This window comes from Labeo rohita, chromosome 8 (genome assembly GCF_022985175.1).
Source record: "Labeo rohita strain BAU-BD-2019 chromosome 8, IGBB_LRoh.1.0, whole genome shotgun sequence".
NCBI lineage: Eukaryota > Metazoa > Chordata > Actinopteri > Cypriniformes > Cyprinidae > Labeo > Labeo rohita.
This window is the reverse complement of record NC_066876.1, coordinates 19,228,523-19,249,158: the sequence shown is the minus strand read 5'-3', so window position 1 is coordinate 19,249,158 and position 20,636 is coordinate 19,228,523. Positions and strand designations below refer to the sequence as shown.

General features: G+C 36.0%; 2 protein-coding genes across 2 annotated transcripts in view; both read left to right on the top strand.

Annotated features, from left to right (window-relative positions):
- The first annotated feature begins 1,384 nt into the window (after positions 1 to 1,384).
- On the top strand, positions 1,385 to 12,896 carry dalrd3 (DALR anticodon binding domain containing 3). The gene is made up of 13 exons (XM_051117878.1): positions 1,385 to 1,724; positions 3,889 to 4,193; positions 4,277 to 4,587; positions 6,087 to 6,145; positions 6,250 to 6,351; positions 7,974 to 8,038; positions 8,153 to 8,211; positions 8,334 to 8,416; positions 8,495 to 8,621; positions 9,840 to 9,898; positions 10,080 to 10,196; positions 11,574 to 11,642; positions 11,899 to 12,896. The coding sequence occupies exons 1-13, from the start codon at positions 1,524 to 1,526 to the stop codon at positions 12,016 to 12,018; spliced, it is 1,677 nt and encodes a 558-aa protein (XP_050973835.1). The 5' UTR covers positions 1,385 to 1,523; the 3' UTR covers positions 12,019 to 12,896.
- A 2,472-nt stretch (positions 12,897 to 15,368) lies between these two features.
- celsr3 (cadherin, EGF LAG seven-pass G-type receptor 3) overlaps positions 15,369 to 20,636 on the top strand; it is a 71,972-nt gene continuing 66,704 nt past the window's right edge. The window contains 1 exon segment of the mRNA XM_051116877.1: positions 15,369 to 15,418. The gene's annotated coding sequence lies outside the window, so the exon portion shown is untranslated.

The window sequence follows — 20,636 nt, the reverse complement described above, 5'->3', positions numbered from 1 at the left end:
ATGACACGTTTTCTCCCGGATCGCAAGAAATATGTTTCGCCACCGGGAACTTCGTGTCAGCCAAGAATGGCATCACTTCCTGACAAACACAAATCTTCAGAATCTTCAGTATTCTGTAAACCACAGAATCTCTTACTAAAATGCCTTTGTCAAACAATTGAATGTTGCTTCTGTAATTCTTTAATAAATTAAGAACATTTATCATGCATAACTTGTTGACTTTTTTTTACTTTCGGGCCTTTATCAAAACTTCTAAAGAATTTTTAGATCTGCATGGTGATATGGAATGATAGAGGGTTGTGTTTTGAATAGCTGAGTGATCTGGAGAAGGTTTTTTGGATGATTTGCTTTGTAGCTTTTACTTTGGCTAGAGGATACAAAGTGAAATCTCTGAGCCAGTGTTGCTGTTTCAGTTGTTTTGGGAAGAGATCTAGATCTTACTGTAAACCACAACATGTGACATGTAATCTGGCTCAAGTTCAGCTCTTATAGACAATTGTTACCTGCACCAAACAAAGCAGAAGTACTCAAATAAGCAACTAAACAACCAGCATTCAAATATGCTTCAGTATGAAGTGTGATCAGATCTTGTTTTGATATAAAGATTCCTATAAAAACATTTACAGATGGCATCTAATTACTGTTCCATAAGGAAATATTTTAGTATTATCAGAAGTCAAACATTGAAAACATGTTTATGCTGGAAACAATATTCCTGAGGCAGCCTAATTAAACATTAAATAGAATTTAAAAAATCTAGCTTATATTTATTTTGAGAAAAGACTATAAAAAAGAGACAATTTTATGGAGTTAGTAAGGATTTTTTGTTTGTTCTGTTGTTTTGTTTTAGTCACCCAAAAACTAAAGTATTCCTTTATCAATTACCTACCCATGTTTTTTTGTCTTTTTTGATCAGAAACCAGAAACTGAATAGCAGAATGTGCATGCTGCTGTTTTACATAAAATGAATGGAAATAGTAACCTAGTAAGATTTGTAGTGGACCCTTTAATAATGATAAATACTATTTTCTTCACCCAAATCTATCAAATGACTTTGTAATATAGCACAATAAATAAAGTTGGCTTAAAAGAGAGAGTGAAAAAATGACATAATTTGCATTTTGGGCGAACTATAGGCTACATTACTATGCAATACAGTGATAAAATAGTATGAAATCCATATAATATAAAAAAAAAATGTCTATATTATTTAAAACTAAACGTTTGCTTTTGAACAAAACGTATTTTATCAAAAGAGCACTTTTACTTTCTGTTCTGTCACTGACATAACTGATTTTGCCACACCCAAAATGGCGCCTTTCAAAGGGTCGCAAACGGGAACTGGTGTTACACGAAAATATTCCCCACTCTAACCAGTGACATTTCTTAACGTTCCGGTCCCCATGCATCTGTTTTGATTGGTGATCAATCGGAGCACAGCACTGCAGTGCTGCTAGAGTCAATCTCAGTAGCATTGCTCGATTCTAGGCACTGATGACAATGTCAACGCATTGAGCCTAATCATGGAGGAAGCCGTGCCTTTTAGCATCGTATCCACCGTCAAAGCGTTGAGCGGCGCGTTGCGGAGAGACGCTGAACATGACGCCGAGATCAGCCGCGAGCGAGAAAAGCTCTGGTTCAAGGAGAGCAGCGCCAAAAACCTGAGAAATCGTGACTTCTTGTCACCCAACACGGTTTTGACGACGCTGTACGCAGGTGGAGAGGTCAGTCTGAAATATGTGCTTACTTTAGCGTTTTCTGTGTTATGAGCTTTTCCTGGCCTGTACCAATGACAGATGCGCTCTCACGCTTCTCCGCATGGCGATTTTACGCATGGCTTAAGGCGCCGTGATTGATATATTTTCAAGCTTTTGCTTGGACCTCTGGTTATTAATTACACTGTGTCACTGACACAGAATTGTCAGAATATAAGCCCGAGCTCTGCACAGACACGCAGGGCGCCAGCTAGACTGTTGACATTGGTCGCATCGACCAAACATTTGAACCCTGCGGCAGGAATGATTTAACTCCTCACTGCCCGTTAGTATCTAGGTCAGAATATGCCAATATTAAAAACAACATGTAGGCTATTATGAAAACCACAATGTCATAAACACGACCTGATATATTACTGTGTATCTTCCCCAACAACAGAAAACCTTGTTTAGTTTTTGCAGTTTGTCTCTTTTTGAGGGATATCTCAGTTAACTGATTTTTTTCGCGCCCCTGGAAAACAAACGTGTAACCGTTAAATGACATTTTAAACAAAAAACGTTTTGCTATATATAAATGTGTTGTAAAACTAAAAATAACGACAGAACGTATTAACAAACATACCTTTTTATGTTTTGTCGACGTCCGATAGGGGCCCACAACGAAAACCGCCAGAGCAGCGAACTGTTGCTATGGTTACCACAGAAATTCGCGGCTATCTATTTAGCGCGCTCTTTCTAATCTTTTGTGATGGCTAAATTATTAAATTATAACTTATTACAGCTTGAAAATTGAAATGTACCGTTAACACTCTTTGTGGGAGCTAAATATTAATTAACTTCTTTCTTTTTTTTATGCAGCCTCAATTCTGTTGGTAAATTCATATGACCAACGTCATGAACATGAGTGAGAAATACATGAAATATACAATTTTTTCCCCTCATGCGAAACACCAGATCTTGTGGGTTTCTATTAAAGTGACTGGATAGCATCTCACCCATAGTTTACCCAAAAATGAAAATTCTGTAATTAGTTGCTCACCTTCATGCTGTTCCAAACCTGTAAGACCTTCGTTCATCTTCGGAACATAAACTAAGATATTTTTGATGATATCCAAGAGCTTTCTGAACCTGCCTCATCGTTACGTAACTACCACACTCAAGGGCCAGAAAAGTAGTAAGGACATTGTTAAAATAGTCTGTGTGATATCAGTGGTTCAACCATGAAGATACAAGAATATTTTTTTGTGTGTAAAGAAAACAAAAATGATAACTTTATTCAGTTTCTTCTCTTCTTGTGTCAGTTTTCGACACGTTTACATGCTGAGTGCGCACACACGCGTGGTACTGTCATGAATGTGTCAAAGACACAAAAAAGAGAAGAAATTGTTGAATAAAGTCATTATTTTTGTTGTCTGTGCACAAAAAAGTATTCTTGTCGCTTTATAAAATTACAGTTAAACTCACTGCTGTCACACAGACTATTTTACCAACGTCCTAACTACCTTTCTGGGCCTTGAACGTGGCAGTTGTGTTGGTGTCTATGCAGTGTCAGAAAGCTCTCGGATTTCATCAAAAATATCTTAATTTGTCTTCCGAAGGTGAATGAAAGTCTTACGGGTTTGGAATGACACATGGGGGTGAGTAATTAATGACAGAATTCTAAAAGTTGGCTTAAAAATGGAAATTGAAACGGTCTTTTCTTCCCTATTAGGATGTATAGTAAAACAGCTTCTCAAAAGTAAAAACAAATTGTAGGTCGAGACTTAATTTTGTCAATAGGGAATTCATTAGATCGCTGGTTCATTGTCATTTGCTGATTGCTGTGATCTCTCATGAGTGATAGGTTGCTGAAACATAGGGATTCTTGACCTTCTTTCATGCTAGTGCACTCGTCATCAGAACTGAGAGAGGTTTTTATAAGGGGGAAGGGACAATGTTTTTTATTAAAGATATTATTTGAGAAAAAGTAATGTACAAAGATAAGTCATTTATAATAAACACTGCAATAGTCCAATATTACAAAAATAAGAATTGAAGACAGTTTTGATTTTATCACTTTATACCATTTTCAATAAAGTTTTTGATTTAATGAGAAAGTGTCCATGGGCAGCTACACTAAATATGTGAACTGTTATACTAAATGCATTATTGCATTATTTTGTGTGTGCTTCAGGTTCCCTCTGATGTTCTCAGTGGTATTCGCTCTCTTCGTGGCAGCGGTGTATTGCCGATGGGAGCCACTGAGGTGACAGCAGAAGGGCTGCGTGTTTGTGTGGATCGCTGTGCAGCCTTCAAAGGTGTTTTATGTGGAATAACACCATATCTGAGACCTGCTGCTCAGAGACAGGGCTGTGTCCTCATCAACTGCCCTGCCCTCCACACCAAACAAACCGTGCCGTCTCCCGATACGCTAGCTCTGGGGCAGCTACGGACCGTTCTCATTGCCGACCACCTCGGGGCACAGCTCAGAAGACAAGGGTGTGTGCTTTGACTTTATCATCTTGGCTTATGTTTTGCCACCAAAAGGACAGTTTAATCAACTCTTTCTTTATTTCATTTAGGTACACTGTGTCCTTTTGTCCAGCATTGCCACAGGACAGTGACATTGTCAACTTTCTGAAAACACTAGGCATTGATTGGCCAACAGTCCCTGTCAGTTGGACCAATGAGGACAGGGAGGAGAAGATGAAAAAAGCTTTAGAGACCTCAACCTACAGAGACAGAGAGATGGAGAGAGGGAAAAGGAGAAGCAGAGGAGAGGAAATAGAGGGAGAGAAAAGAGGGATAAAAGAGGAAGTTAGGATAAACCTTAAACAAGTGCTACAGGACGAGAACCTTCAGGGATATGATCCCAGTCTTGGCACTTGCACAGGTGAGCTGTAGTGTGTTTATTAGGGGTTTAAAGGGTTAAATTGATCATGATTTGGTTTATATACAAGATTCGTGTCTGTTTTGTCAGTAAATGTCATTATTAGGGTTGCACGAGTAGGATGTTGGATGTTGAGATTTTAATTGTATTTTATTTTTAAAATATTTGAACCCTGTCTTCTGCCAATATAGTTCAGTTTTCTGATATTTATTTTTTAAACAAGATATTTATTCCTTCCCACATTATGATGGATTAAAATGCACCACACTGTAAATTTAACTATGAATGTGCAATATATTGGTATGATAGACATTAAAAGTTTTTGAACAGTAAGGTGTTTAATGTTTTTTGAAGAAGTCTCTTCTGCTCATCAAGCCTGCATCTATTTAATCCAACGTACAGCAAAAACATTTTAATATATAACTGTTTTCTATTTAAATATATTTTAAAATGTGATTTATTCCTGTGATTTCAAAGCTGAATTTTTAGCATCATTACTCCAGCCAGACATTTATTTTAAATGAAATAAATGCTGATCTTTGGATCTTTCTATTCATCAAAGAATCCTAAAAAATACTCAAATGTTTTCAAATATTAATAATTAATAAATGTTTCTTGAATGGAAAATCAGCATATTGTAATGACACTGAAGACTGGAGTAATGATTTTAAAAATTCAGCTTTGAAATCACAGGAATAAATTGCATTTTAAAATATATTCAAATATAAAGCAGTTATTTTAAGTAGTAAAAATATTTCAAAAATTTACTGTACTTTGGATTAACTAAATGCAGGCGTTGTGAGTAGAAGAGACTTATTTAAATAATATTAAAAATCTTACTGTTAAAAAACTTTTGACTTTTTTTTTTTTTTTTTTTTTTTTTAATTTATCACCGTAAGTTGTGATTGGACACTTTGTTGTACTTTATTATTTCATTCCTTATTGTCTTTAGACTTTTGATCTAATATTCACTTAAGATTGGTTTAATAACACAGTTAAATATATTTTTATATAAATGTGTGTATTTTTCAAAACTGAAAGTTACCTGTTGTGATACCTAAATTCATATTTAGCATTTAAAATAATTGATTTTAGTTAGTAGTATTTTCTTTTTAATTTAATCAAAGTTGCTTAGAATTCCAGCCAATTATTTGCCTTAACATGAAAATAATGATCGTCTCATCAATAGTAATGCATCACTTTATTTGTCAACAATGATACAACATACGAACTTATAAAAATATATATATGCAGGAAATTATAGTTACTGCACAAAACCATTTCTGTTTTTTTTTTTTTTTTTTTTTTTTTTTTTTTGGCTGGGGGGATTTTCAGACTAATTGCATGAGAGGCATTAAGATAAGATGAACTGGGCCGTATTGAACCGTTTTTTTTTGTTTTTTTTTACAAGAAATGTTTTACTCCTGGCGTTTCCATGAATAAACTGTTGAATAGCCTTAGTTTTCTTCTGTCTTAAGTCAGTGATTTCTCTTTTTTTTCAGTGCAGAGAGAAGCTTTGTGTCATCTGGCTCAGCTGGACAGCGCTACTGCAGATTTCTCTGTGAGTCAAAAGGACCCTCTGTCTGGATTATATCTGTCTGCTTTAACATTACAGTGAGTTCCCATGTTTTAGTTGGACGCTTGTAATGGATTTCTCTACTTCAGGTCTCTACGGCAACAGCCCTGCATGTCACTTCCTGTCAGGATGAGTTTCGTCAGCAGCAGACAGCCATGTTGTGGAGAGCAGCGGGTGCAACAGCAGTCCAGGTTTCACACTCTCTGCCCACACAGACACATTTGCCCATCAACTGTACCAGCATGATTTACATATTAAACAATTGCTTTCTGTGTTGTATCTACAGTCATGTAACAGGAACTTCGGGTTGAACCTATCAAAGGACTCATTCTTTTTTTTTTTTTTTTTTTTAGACTAGCCGATAGGTTTATTTATTTCACAAACCATGATTAAGTATGACCTAATTAGTAGCAACTGAATTAGGCAAGGGTCACACTCATTTAGAGAGCATTTGATTGAATCTGATCAATATTTAATCTCCACTTCCTAGAAAAGCATGTTTGTTTAACTTTGTGTAAAAGTATCACATGAAGTCTTTACAACAATATCAAGCCATTATAATGGACCTTTATCGCACCGGAATTGAACACCGGAAGCGCTTGTTGAAGCAGTGTATCGATTCTTCCGGTTATGTATAGTTTTCAATATGCTGTAATCACCTAGTTAAATAAAAGCCTGTTAAAATGAGCATCTGCAGGATGATTTCAAAATCCAGACATTTTCAGAGACGGGTGAAGAAATATTCTGATGATTACTGTGCACAGAATTTTCCAAACTCAACGGAACTTGTAGTTTTAATCCAACGTACCGATCTGAAAAACCCATGGCTCGTAAACATATGTGATTTCACCACACTGTGTCAGTGCTGCAGTGTGTGTGAAACCTGATGAATAAGATCAGAATCAACATGTTTATTCATTTGTATTAAATTTTAGTCTTTATTCTGTCGTTTTTCATTCACAGTCATTTCACTGTATGTAATTCATATATTTATGCCAAAATTCTGAATTAATACTCAGTCACGCTGTCAACGTGTTAAACTGTTTAAGATTAAGTAGCTAAAATGTTCAACATTGCTATTTCTTTAAGGAAACGCCAACGCTTTCATTCATCTATTTTAATACCGCTTTTACGAAAATTAACCATGGTATGTGTAGTAAAACTGTGGCAGTACAAATGGAAATCAGTCCGTGGAAAAAATAAAATAAAATATAACATGGTTACTACATTATTTACTATAGTAAACCCATGGTTAATTTTGTAATGGTGTTTATCAGTCAAATTTTATTTTAATGTAAACAGGTATAAAATATGATGAGAAAAGCATTGTTAATGAGAAGACGAAATTGACTGCAGCAACTTAAATTTATTTATTATTTAGAAAGCACATTTGGAAGAGAAATATATTAATAGGAACATTTCAGCAGGTGATATGAGATGTAGGCGTACACATCTTCAGTTTCGAAATGCATACTCCACACAAACATCCTCCCGCGTAATATTTTAGAAGGACCTTAATTCATCCCACACATCTCCTCCGTGTTGTGTCAGGAAATCGTGAAAACTGAGGCAGTGTGTCATTGTTTAGAATAAAAACAGCCAAACACACTGCAGTAACACCGGTGAAAGAAAGGAAAGAGAGGATTCTCCCATTAGTTTTCATTGCGTTGCGATGGGACCGGAAGTGGGGATACACTGCTCCGCTTACCGGATATAGGAGGTGACATAAAGGTCCATACTGCCAAATGGATGAATACATATCTCTGCTGGAAAATGAATGCATGAATAATTGATTTTTTTTTCTCTCTTTTAGAGATTGGTGATTTGTGGTCCTGTTAAAACTCCTGGCATTCAAATGAATGCAGCTCAGTATCTTCAGTAAGGCAAAACTTTAGATCCCAGTCAGCTTTTTGTAATGCTTTATTAACTTTATGAATAATAATAACTCTGATGACTAAAGTGTTACATGTTTGTTTGTTATATTTTTCACAGGTTAAGAAAAGCTCAAATGAAAGAGGCCTCAGAAATGAAGTATGGAGACCAAGTTGAAGGTGTGTTTGTCTGTGCATTATTGAAAAGTTATTTTTACTGCATGTATTAGTAAAATAGCCCAGAATTGTTTGTGATGCATGTACCAGAAGTAAACTGTGTGTGCTATTATTTACTCGTTTAGGTCAGACATGGGATGACATCATTAGAGTCATGACCTCAGCCACAGTGAGGTTTGAACTGCTATCCACAGTGCACACAAGTCCAGTGAGTGTATTTGCATGTGAATGTGTGTGTGGGGAATATATTTTCCTGCATCAGAGATGATTGACAGCTCTCTTTCAGGTGACCTTAGATGTTCAGCGGGACAGTGGTGTGTCCACAAAGGGCCCCAGGGGTGGAGTCTTTGTCATGTATAACTGTGCTCGTCTTCACACACTTTTCAGCAGCTATGAGAAAGGAGTGGAACAAGGTAACACACACACACACACACACACACACATGTCTGGTTTATTATCCTTGTGGGGACTCTCAGGTGCAATGGTTTTTATACTCTCCACAATGTATTTTCTATCCCCTTACCCTAACCCTACCCCTAAACCTAACCCTTACAGAAAACTTTCTGCATTTTTACTTTCTCAAAAAAACTCATTCTGTATGATTTATAAGCTTTTGTACCCATGGGGACCTCAATTTAGGTCCCCACGGTGACACTAGTCCCCATGAGTCTGTGTGTATTCAGGTTTAGGTCCCCACAAGGATATAAAAACAAGTCCACACACACACACACACACACACACACAGGCGGTATGACTACACCCAAATCTTAACAATTTGTTGTTGTATATATGTTTAAAATTTTACTTTATTAGGCAAATGGTATGTTTTTCAGCACTAGTTACTATTCTAAAAGGTAATAGAAAAGCAGTGACAGATAATATGTGACCATGGACCACGAAACCAGTCTTAAGTAGCACGAGTATATTTGTAGCAATAGCCAAAAATACATTGTATAAGACAAAATTATCGATTTTTCTTTTATGCCAAAAATCATTAGGATATTAAGTAAAGATCATGATTCATGATAATATTTTGTACATTTCCTGCTGTAAATATATCAAAACATTTTTTTTATCAGTAATATGCATTGCTAAGAACTTCATTTGGACAACTTTAAAGGCGAGTTTCTCAGTATTTTGATTTTTTTTTTTTTTTTTTTTTTTTTTTTTTTTTTTTTTTTTTTTGGCACCCTTAGATTCCAGATGTTCAAGTAGTTGTATCTTGGCCAAATATTGTCCAACCAAACCATGCATCAATGGAAAGCTTATTTATTCAGCTTTTTCATTTTATGTATAAATCTTAATTTAAAAAAATTTACCCTATATGGTTTTGTGGTCCAGGGTCACATATATGTGCTCTGTGACAATATAAAATGTACAGACAAAATAGACAACAATAGCCAGTGTAGTCTGTCCAACAGAGGTGTGGTATATTGATTGGTTCGAATGTTGTTTGGGGCAGTGTACAACTTTTGGCTAAAGTAGAGAAATCAATTGGCTAAAGTAGAGAAATCAATTCCCATCTTTTTCCGTTGAGCCTTTTGATTAACTGAGTGGTAAGTAGTAATGTAATAGAAAAAAATGTTGTGTAATTTGTGAAATAATATCCATGTTTGTTTTAAAATATGTAGGTCTTTATCCAGAAATCCCTGGAGGCACAGAACTGGACTTTTCTTCCCTAAAAGAGGAGGTAAAGCAATATGCATCTAACATGCCTTAATGAACATCCTGTTTATGCTAATAGTCAAATTAGTTGCATCCTTATTTAAGTATTCTTCAGTTGCTTTGTATATTGCAAATGTATTCTGTTTTTGTGTTTACTGCCATAGAAAGATGCATATATGGTGATAATAATTTTGCTATTTCTTTAGGGGGAGTGGCTTCTTCTCTTCAATTACCTCATTCCGTTCTCTGAGTTGCTGGACCAATCTGGACAGATCCTGGAGCATGAAGGCGGCACAGCCAGAGTTAATTTAAGGACTGAACAGGTGCTTTTTTTAATGAAAGGTTTTGTTTCTCAGGTGGACATTGTAATGCTGAGTTGATTGAAGGGATAGTTCACCCAACAATAAAAATTTTGTCATTAATTACCCACCCTTATGTCATTTCAAACCTGTAAGACCATCGTTCCTTTTGGCACACAAATTAAGATATTTTTGATGAAATACAAGAGATTTCTGACCCTGCATAGACATCTACACAACTGACACGTTTAAGGCCCAAAAAGGTAGTAAGGAAATTGTTAAAATTGTCCATGTGACTTCAGTGGTTCAACTGTAATTTTATGAAGCCATGAGAATACTTTTTGTGTGCAAAGAAAACAAAAAAATGTATTTAACAATTTCAGTCTCAGTCACGCTTAATGAAAGAGTACCACATCAGTTGTGGTGTTGTTTATGCAGGGTCAGAAAGCTCTCAGATTTCGTCAAAAATATCTTAATTTGTGGTCCTAAGATGAAGGTCTTACGGGTTTGGAATGACATAAGGATGAGTAATTAATGACAGGATTTGCATTTTTGAGTGAGCTATCCCTTTAAAGGAGAAGACCAGTTCCAAAACAAAGATTCACATATAATGTACTCACCCCCTTGTCATCCAAGATGTTCATGTCTTTCTTTCTTCAGTCGTAAAGAAATTATGTTTTTTGAGGAAAACATTTCTGCATTTTTCTCCATATAATGAACTGCTATGGTGCCCCGATTTTGAAATTCCAAAATGCAATTTAAATGTGGCTTCAAATGATCCCAAATGCGGTTGTAAACGATCCCAGCTGAGGAAGAAGGGTCTTATCTAGAGAAACGATCAGTTATTTTCATTAAAGAAATACAATTTAAATACTTTTTAATCTCAAACGCTCCTTTCTCTCCCTGAACTCTGTGTATTCTGACTCAAGACAGTTAGTGTATGTCGAAAAACTCATATTTTCTCCCTCAACTTCATAAATACGAGCGTTTGACAATAAAAAGTATATAAATTAAATTATTTTTATTAAAATAACCGATCGTTACACTAGATAAGACCCTTCTTTCTTGGCTCGGATCGTTTACAACCACATTTGGTATCATTTGAAGCCGCATTTAAACTGCATTTTGGAAGTTCAAAATCGGGACACCATATCAGTCCATTATATGGAGAAAAATGCTGAATTGTTTTCCTCAAAAACATAATTTCTTTACGACTGAAAAAAGAAAGACATGAACATCTTGGTTGACAAGGGGGTGAGTACATTATATGTGAATCTTTGTTTTGGAAGTGGACTTCTCCTTTAAATATCTTCCTATACTCAACCAGTTATTCTCTCTGCCATCTTGGCTTCATTATTACAGCCATTCGTAACTAAAATGTGTGTCTTTTGTTTCTGTCAGGTGTGCAGATTCTTGGTGTCTCTCAGTAAAGATTTTAGCTCCTACTACAACAGAGTTCACGTCCTTGGGGTAAGATATTATGGATCTGTGTGGTTGTTCGTGAATCAGTCTATGAATTTCAATCAGTATCTGTTTATGTAAGGATATTACAGATTCTATTACACACTTAAAACTGCTTGTTACAATTTAATGTATGATTTAGTGTGTATTGTGCATATTTGTGTGCACATCTGCATTAAGTGATTAATGCGATTTAAACAAGTTCAGGGCCATTAACTTTCCGCTCCTTCCCTTTCTTTCTTTCTTTCTCTCCCTCTCTCTTTAGGAGCCCCTGCCTCATCTTTTTAATCAGATGTTTTGTCGTTTATTGTTGCTGAGAGCATTAAGAGAACTTTACCACAGCGCCCTGGACTCCCTTAACCTTCCCCCAATTCCCCAACTATAGCATCTCCACTGCAGACATTACACACTAACAGCCACAAACTCTCTCCCTTAACAGCCAGCACTCTTTCATTTTCTCAGTTATTACACCTTAGATACCGTCCTCACAGCCATAATTGCCTGACCATCTTGTCCGAATAGTCCAATATTCCTCTTGTCCTTAAAAAAAGACTGTTTTACCATTAATAGCCATAAACAAGGCAGGACAGACCGCAATAAATCTGTCACTGTTCGTCCTTTCATCCAGTAATACTTAGTTTGAAAATTCTCCCCCAAAAATGTCAACAGAAGACGCTTCCTATTACAGTGAAATTATTCTCCTGCACCATATTCTTAGAACCCTGCATGAATATGTATTTATGTCATAATGTTTAATTGGTGTAAGTGCCCAGCTCTGTTTGTTCAACTCTGAGCACGTTTACAGTGCAGCACAGTTGTTCTCAAAGTCTGATAGATAAACACACAATAAAATATCTGTCCCGCAGTGTTTCTGATTAAGAATCATCAGTGGGGTTGGCGATCATTTGGCATTCTTGAAATGTCATGAACTGTGATGCTACTTCCTTTAATATTAAAATAGTCTTATCTGTACCAAATATAAAGTCTTAATTCTCAAGATTCCCTCAGTGTCCTTCGCTGTTTATGCCACTGTAAGTGTACAGGTGTAGTGCTGAGATTCCTCGTGTGCCATACAGAGTTGGAGTTTTCACAGATCTGTGCCATACGCCACACAGTATTCAAAGTCCTGAGTGTAATAAACACATTCAGAGTGACTGTGTAATATTCTCACACTTCAGAGTTTTGTTAGTGGTGATTTCACTCAATGTATTTACAAAACAGCAACCCGCAGAGACTTCAGAATTAAAAGAGTGTCTGCCTCAACCTCTCAGCTGGTTGTTTTTCAAGTGTGCAAATGTTTGACTTTCTTCATCTGTACAAAGGTCTGTTATTTGTTTTAATGATAAGACTTTACAGTAAGGGTTAATTAGTTAATGCATTAGGTAATCCACAATGAACTTTTTTTTTTTTTACTACATTCATTAATCTAGTTTATTATTTATTTATTCACGTTTGCTCATAATACATCAGCCATGTTAATTTGTACAATTTAAAATGTTTTTGTGTAAGATAGATTTCTGTTAGATTAATATTAACCATTAACCATGGTTAATACTTGCAATTGCATAAACTTATTTTAATGTAAAGAATATTGTAGTTTTGTCATTTCAATCATGTTTATTACAAAATATGTTAATACATAATATTTGCCCCATAAAATTGACATTTTTATTTTAATGTGAACATTTTTTTACACACACATACACGTGTGTGTGTGTACTTGTTTTTGCTACATTGTGGGGACCAAATGTCCCCACAAGGATAGTAAAACCTGAAATTTTTGACAATGTTAAAAAAATGTTATTAAAAATAGTAAATGATGTTTATCTGAAAGTGTAACGATGCAAACATGTTTTCTGTAAGGGGTAGGTTTAGGGTTAGGGTTGGGTTAGGGGATAGACAATATCATTTGGTCAGTATAAAATAAAAATATAAATATATATAAAAATCTATAGAAGTCTATGTAAAGTCCCCACAATTCACAAAAACAAATGTGTGTGTGTATATATATATATATATATATATATATATACACACATATATATATACACGCGCACACACAGTACAGGCCAAAAGTTTTCATACACCTTGCATAATATACTAAATATTAATTATTACCAAAATAAGACAGATCATACAAAATGCATGCTATTTTTTTTTTTAGTACTGGCCTGAATAAGATATTTCACATAAAAAAAGTTTACAGTCAAAAGTTTACATATGCTTGATTTTTGTGTATTTGAACCCTTTCCAACAATGATATTTGAGATCCATCTTTTCACACAGAGGACTACTGAGGGGTGTAAACTTTTGAACAGAATTAAGATGTGTACATTTTTCTTATTTTGCCTAAATATCCTTTTTTTTCATGTAGTACTGCCCTTCAAAAGCTACTTGTGTGTTTCCCAGAAGACAAAGTAAGTTAAATTTACCCTGATCTTCAAATTCAAGAAGTTTTTACCCCCCCGGCCCTTAATGCGTTGTTTTTCCTTCTGAAGCATCAGTGAGCGTTTGAACCTTCTGTAATAGTTGCATATGAGTCCCTCAGTTGTCCTCAGTGTGAAAAGATGGATCTCAAAATCATACAGTCATTGTTGGAAAGGGTTCAAATGCACAAAAATGCTAAAAAACAAAAGAATTTATGGGACCTGAAGGACTTTTCTGAAGAACAGCAGGCAGTTTAACTGTTCAGAACAAACAAGGGACTCATGAACAACTATCACTAAACCAAAAAAAATGCTGTGGATCATTCAGGTAACAACATAGAATCAAGTGTGTGTAAACTTTTGAGCAGGGTCATTTTTATAAACTATTATTTTTTATTGTGGACTATATGTGAAATATCTTATTCAGATCAGTACTAAATAAAAAATAACATGCATTTTGTATGATCCCTAATATTTTGGCAAAATAATTTTAACATTTTGCAGATTCTGCAAGGTGTATGTGAACTTTTCAACTGTATATCACAATATTACAGTTTGAACTGTATTTCTGATTAAATAGAACAAAACAAAAAACACTTTCGCCAAACCTTTTGAAATGTTTGTGTATAAAAACAAAAATACAGGGGCATTAGTTCCTCCATATTTAAATGTATTAGGCTTTTTGTCATTCCCAGTTAATACTTGGTTATATATTTGATACTGCATCCAAACTCATCAGTGCATTGTTTAGTTTAGTAAATATTACTTCTGTTTGAGATGGAGCCAGAATTATGACCCAGACAGGCATGACTAAACATCTCATGATCGTTATGAGTGGGCTGACAGCATCTCATCATTTTAGTAAAGTAGGCTATATGTGAAAAATACAGCGCAAGTTGGGAATGTAATGCTCAGCTGCAGGACTGAACATTAATAGCAGCCACATGGCTAGAAAATGGCTCCAGATTTCAGTGCCGTGAGTGCGACAATCGTTGATTCAAACTCTAGAACACTGCCAACCAATCTGTCCAGTGGTAACCACAGATGTCTGCATACTAAGAATGCACATGTAGATATGGACATAACAGGTTTAAGAACATGTAATAGCATCTTTCACCCACTAGAGAGCAATCACAACTCTATCTTTCTGCTAAATCTCGTTCACTCTCTCCCCCTCTTATGTGGTTTAGGGCTGGTTAGGCTGTCAGTCATCACTACTGGGCATCTCTACCTTGAAGACAAAGAGGGAGGAGAGATGAAAGGAGGCAGAGAGAGAGACTAGTGCGTGAAAGGAGTTCAAAGGATGAAGGAGAGTACGCTGTGTAATCGCTACAAGCAAAACTGCTGTCTTTTCAAGAGGTGTGTGTGAGAGCGAGATGAATGAATGAGGTCAGAGGTGCCCATGGGAACTGAATGATTTTTGTAGTTGCCAGGGATAGGAGGAGAGAGAGAGGGAGAAAGGTGGGTGGAGGAGGGGAGGAGATGATAGAGGAGAGTAATATTGATGTATGTTGTTCTTGTTGACTGGCGTGGAACCCTACACAGGAAATAAATAACAGTGTGAGGTGGGTGTGGTTTGTGGAGTGTTGGGAAATGACACATGGAGATAGATTGTTTCTATATCTGAAAGTGTCATTCACTTGCTATCACTTGCTAACACAGCAACCGCCATATATAAGTATAAACTGGCTTTGTCGAATAAATAAAAGGGGCATCTCGCCAGCTGGCTGATAATTTTATTAGTAGGTGCTAATCCACTTTAATCCCCGTTCATTTTCAGTCTGAGCACAACTAACAGGCTTCCAGGAAATCTGAATTCAGTTCAAACATTCTGTTCACACTCGAACAGGATTAATTGTGATTCATATCAGGGTCGAGTCGTCTCATGCCCTTGAGCTGTTGACTGAAGTGTGTTCAACACACGGCTTGTAAGAAGTATACTCTGAACCTCGCTGATTGAATAGTTTGAACGTCCAAAATGCAGTTTAAATGCAGCTTCTAGTGAAACGATCGGTCATTTTCTAAAAAAAAAACAAAAAAAAAAAAATTACAAATTGATATACTTTTTAACCTCAAATGGTCATCTTGTCTAGCTCTGCCATGCGCTTGCATACTCTGTGTAATCCGGGCCAAATACAGTTAAGGTATGTTGGAAAAACTCTCATTTCAAGGGTCAAACTTCCTTTACAAAAAAAAACAGTGATGTAGGATGATTTGTGACCCTGGACCACAAAACCAGTCTTAAGTCGCTGGGGTTTATTTGTATAAAGGGTCACATTTTGAAGTTGGAGTAGAAAATGAGATGGGAGTTTTTCGACCTACCCTAACTGTACCCTTTATGAGTATTTGAGGTAAAAAAGTACATATATATATATATATATATATATATATATATAGAAAATGACCAATCATTTTGCTAGATAAGACCCTTATTCCTTAGCTTGGATTATTTAGAGCCCTTTGAAGCTGCTTTGAAACTGTATTTTGGACATTCAAACTCGCAGGCATTATTGAAGTCCACTATATGGAGATAATTCCTGAAATGTTTTCCTCAAAAAACATAATTTCTTTACGACTGAAGAAAGAAAGGCATGAGCATCTTGGATGACAGCAGTGTGAGTACATTATCTGTGATGTCTGGTTTTGGAAGTGAATTACTCCTTTAACTGTTGAGAGAGACATCAGCTTTCCCGCGAATGGGCGTGGTTTCAGTGCCGACATCAGACACGCCCGTTTTTATCATTTAAATTTCGCTGGGTGGTTAACAATGTTTTTTTGTGGTGTGACAAACTCAGAACACATATGTAACATTGCTTTACACGGACTTTAATATAACTGTTTTTCATTTTATTACATTTTAAAATATAATTTATTTATGTGATGGTAAAAGGGTTTGCACTTACGTCACGGTTTGGTCAGTTAACAGGATGCGTAGCCATATTTGAGATATCTGGATGTAAACAACCGCATGGATTTATGCTGTCTAAGCCACAATAATGTGTGGAAGCTGCTCAATCATATAAGCTATGTTTCCATCAGCCTGTTTTTATGCGCATTTTGAAGTATTGAATGATGGAAACGCCACATTTCAAATAAAAATCCATTAACTCGCCAAAAAGTTTTTACGCTCATTTGAGGTGGTTTTTGACTTGTACAAAAAAGGGTTAATGCGAATAATTGGAGATGGAAACGCATTTGCCGAATAAATTCCTCCATACGCATTAGAAAATGTCATGTGACTTTGCGTTATGGGACGGCAAAACCCGTCTAACCGGTGGACCGATCTCATTCCACAGCATCTGAAATGTTGTTATGGTCATTCTGAAATGCCTGAGCAAAGTCTGTCATCAAAGTATTTCTGTGTAATTGCCTCCCAAAACTGTCTTTCCCAAACAGCAGGCATCAACCTCTGAAAGAAATGATCACATTTATTGTGTTTCATCTGCTTGCTGAGGTGCAAGTAATTTATTGTATATGAAAATTCCTATATTCAGTGCTTTCTCCTACATTTCTTAGTAATACATAGTGTCAGTTTATCAGAAAGTGACGATTTTGTTCTCTTTAACTTGTTAGATGTTTTATGCGATAATCCAATTTTTGCACATAAAAACATTGAAAACGTTGTGTAAACAGTCCCTAAAATTAATAGGTGATAAAGAAACATACAAACAGTATTAATAAAGATATTAGCATAACATTTCACCTATACCTGACAGGAAATGATAAGAACAAACTTGAATGTTGTTTTTCTTGCCCTGAAAATCCTGTTTCAGTTTGGCCAACCACAAACGCCTTCTTTCCTCAAATAGATTTTTCCACATCTTCTCCTTGATTTGTTATAACTTTTGGCAGTCTATAGTACTCCAAATGTTTTCCTGGTCTGACTGATTGGTACAGCCCAAAACATGATAATAATTTACCATTTTCAGCAGCAATAATCAGAAAAATTTGCGAGTTCCTTTCGGTTCAGTGGTATTGTTTACATCCTGTACCGCCAATGTGGCTGATTAATGACGCGTCCTAAAAACACTTGTTTGTCAGCAGCCAATACTCCAGTCTTCAGTATCACATGATCCTTCAGAAATCATTCTAATATGCTGATTTGGTGCTCAAGAAACATACTGTTAATATATAATAATATTGGCACGCATTGCACATAGCAAATTTTTTACTCTTATTATATGCCTTTTTATATTATTACCTTACAAATGTAATTTAAAGGTGATAAATTACATCACCATTTTCACACTTCATTTTTTATATCACTTGTTTAATCCCATCAAATATCAGCCGAGACTGCAGTGTTGCCAAAACAGTCTGCCTCACCGCAGCATCTAATTAAAACAAAACTGGAGTCTGTCAAGCTTCTAGTGGTTCCAAGTGAAGTCCTCTGTGTGTGTGTGTGTGTGTGTGTGTGTGTGTATGCGTGCGTGTGTTCCAACAACATGCTGGGGAAAAAAAAATCCTTCTCAAAGCCTTTGGGTTTCCTCTATCAAACTGAAGCTTAGAGATTGCGGCACCGTATTTGATGTAGATCTCTCAGCTAAAACTTTTGATAGTTTGACAAATTTAGACTAGAGCTGAAATCATTCTTGATGGGTTGAGATCTTAGAGACTGCACAAATCTGTCACTTAAAACTGTGTCAGAACAACCTCATGTGATCTTTCTTTAACCATCAAAAAAGGAAAATAGTAGTAGGCTGTTTATGGAAAAAATGCCTGCTTTATGAATCTGTGTCATACTTTGAATGCATTACTTTGGCATAGTATTACGAACTGAGTTGGTTAAAAATTACTTTCAGATTGAGAGAGAGTTCTGCCGTGGAGACGGGAGTACAGAAGATAGCACAATCCGTAGTGTATTTCACACCCGTCCAAGCTTGTGTATGTGTGCTTTAACAGATAAGGACCTAGTGCAACAGCTTCCTCTTTCTTTCTGTTTCTCTTTCTAGCTTTTTCTGTACCTCTGCTGATAAAAAGTGGTTTGAATTACCTACTAACCATTTTTCTGACTTTTAGTTCCATATGTCAAGTTCACAGGTCTTCCTTCAGAGAGGCCAATCTCCCTGCTTTTCTGAAGATAACAAGTCTTAAAATGAGAGTGTTTTCCCCACAAGACTCAAAAAATGTAAAAGAGATTGCCAGTTATGTGAAAAATAATAAGCAACAGGTGTTCTTCTGACCACCATGATATGCTTGTTGATGGTAATTTGTTTCTTTGAAGCCTTGGGAATTCATGTTTTTTTGTCACAGAGGAACATTTTAAAAATATGTTGTTTTTTTCATGCTACGTCGGAAAGTTTCGATTTTCTGTTTTTGCAGGAAGTCTCTTGCTAATGCTCAACAAGTTGCCATTTATTTGAGTAAAAATAGTTAAAGTCATAATGAAACCAAATACGTCATTTTAATTAAGCCCCATTGTAATATCATGCAATAATGCTCTGTGTGTGTGTGTGTGTGTGTGTTTTATCTAGGCATGGGTCCGTCAGACTTCAGATCCAGCAGCTGGGTGAAAAACTAGCTGGATTGGAGTTTAAGCAGGTCTAAATCCTAAATAAGACAGCTAGATACCTCTCTCATCTGATGCTAATCCACTTTAATCCCAGTTCACTTTCACTCCAAGCACAATTAGAGCAGCCTCCAGTCGATCTGAATTCAGTCCAAGCATTCTATTCACACTCAAACAGGATTAGTTCTGATTCATATCGGGGAAGACTCAAATGAGCTGAGATGCCTATGATGAGCGTGTTTAAAACATGGCTGCTCTATAAAGACATTTTTAATCCATGCTGGAACAAATGTGCTCCTCCTCTTTAGATGTAATAGGATCCAGTAAGATTTGTTCTCATTAATATAATATGACATAATCTTTAGGGTCCTATTACAGGCACATAGCCAGTTTTTTTTCATTAAATTACACCCTTTTTAAGAGCTGGCAGCTGGCTTGGTTTTCAGATGTTTTACTTTTTATGTATGTATTTATGTATGAATATTAATGCCTTTTTGACATTTTATTTGATTTAGGCAAAATGCAGATTCGTGCTGTATTTTTTCATTTCGCTTCTCTAGTTGAAGCGCAGTTTCATATGTGTAGTGTATATATCTACATATAGAATCTGCTGTGTCTGCGCTGTGTCAGTGGTGTGTTTGAATGCTGGGGGAAGGTGATAAAGAAGCAAGAAAATATTTATAGCTGCATTAAAATAATTTTTCTGGCATTTTTATAAATGTCACCCCTCTCTTTTCTATCTCGCTCTCTCGATTTCCCTTCTCCAGACTATTAACTTGTTCATTCCCATGCCTTTTTCTCTTTCCCTCTCTCGTTCCCTCTTTTTTTTTTTCATACTCTCTAATTTTTTTTATTTGCTGATTTGGGTCACTGGCTGACTAAGAGACAACTCACAGCTGGCCTATAAACAACCTTCCCCCTTTCAGCAGCATTAGCTCACACACACAATCTCCTCTCACTCCAGCACTCAGCGGCACAAATCTCTCACCTCATTTGGCATCATTTGTTTACTAGGTCTTTTAAAACGAGCTTTATGAACCACTCTCTTATCCTCTGTTTATATCAAGA

Coding starts and splice junctions, on each gene's coding strand:
- dalrd3 (XM_051117878.1), top strand. CDS start 1,524: ATGGAGGAAGCCGTGCCTTTTAGCATCGTATCCACCGTCAAAGCGTTG. Junction 4,588..6,086: donor CAGTCTTGGCACTTGCACAG/GTGAGCTGTAGT, acceptor CTTTTTTTTCAG/TGCAGAGAGAAGCTTTGTGT. Junction 11,643..11,898: donor ACAGAGTTCACGTCCTTGGG/GTAAGATATTAT, acceptor CTCTCTCTTTAG/GAGCCCCTGCCTCATCTTTT.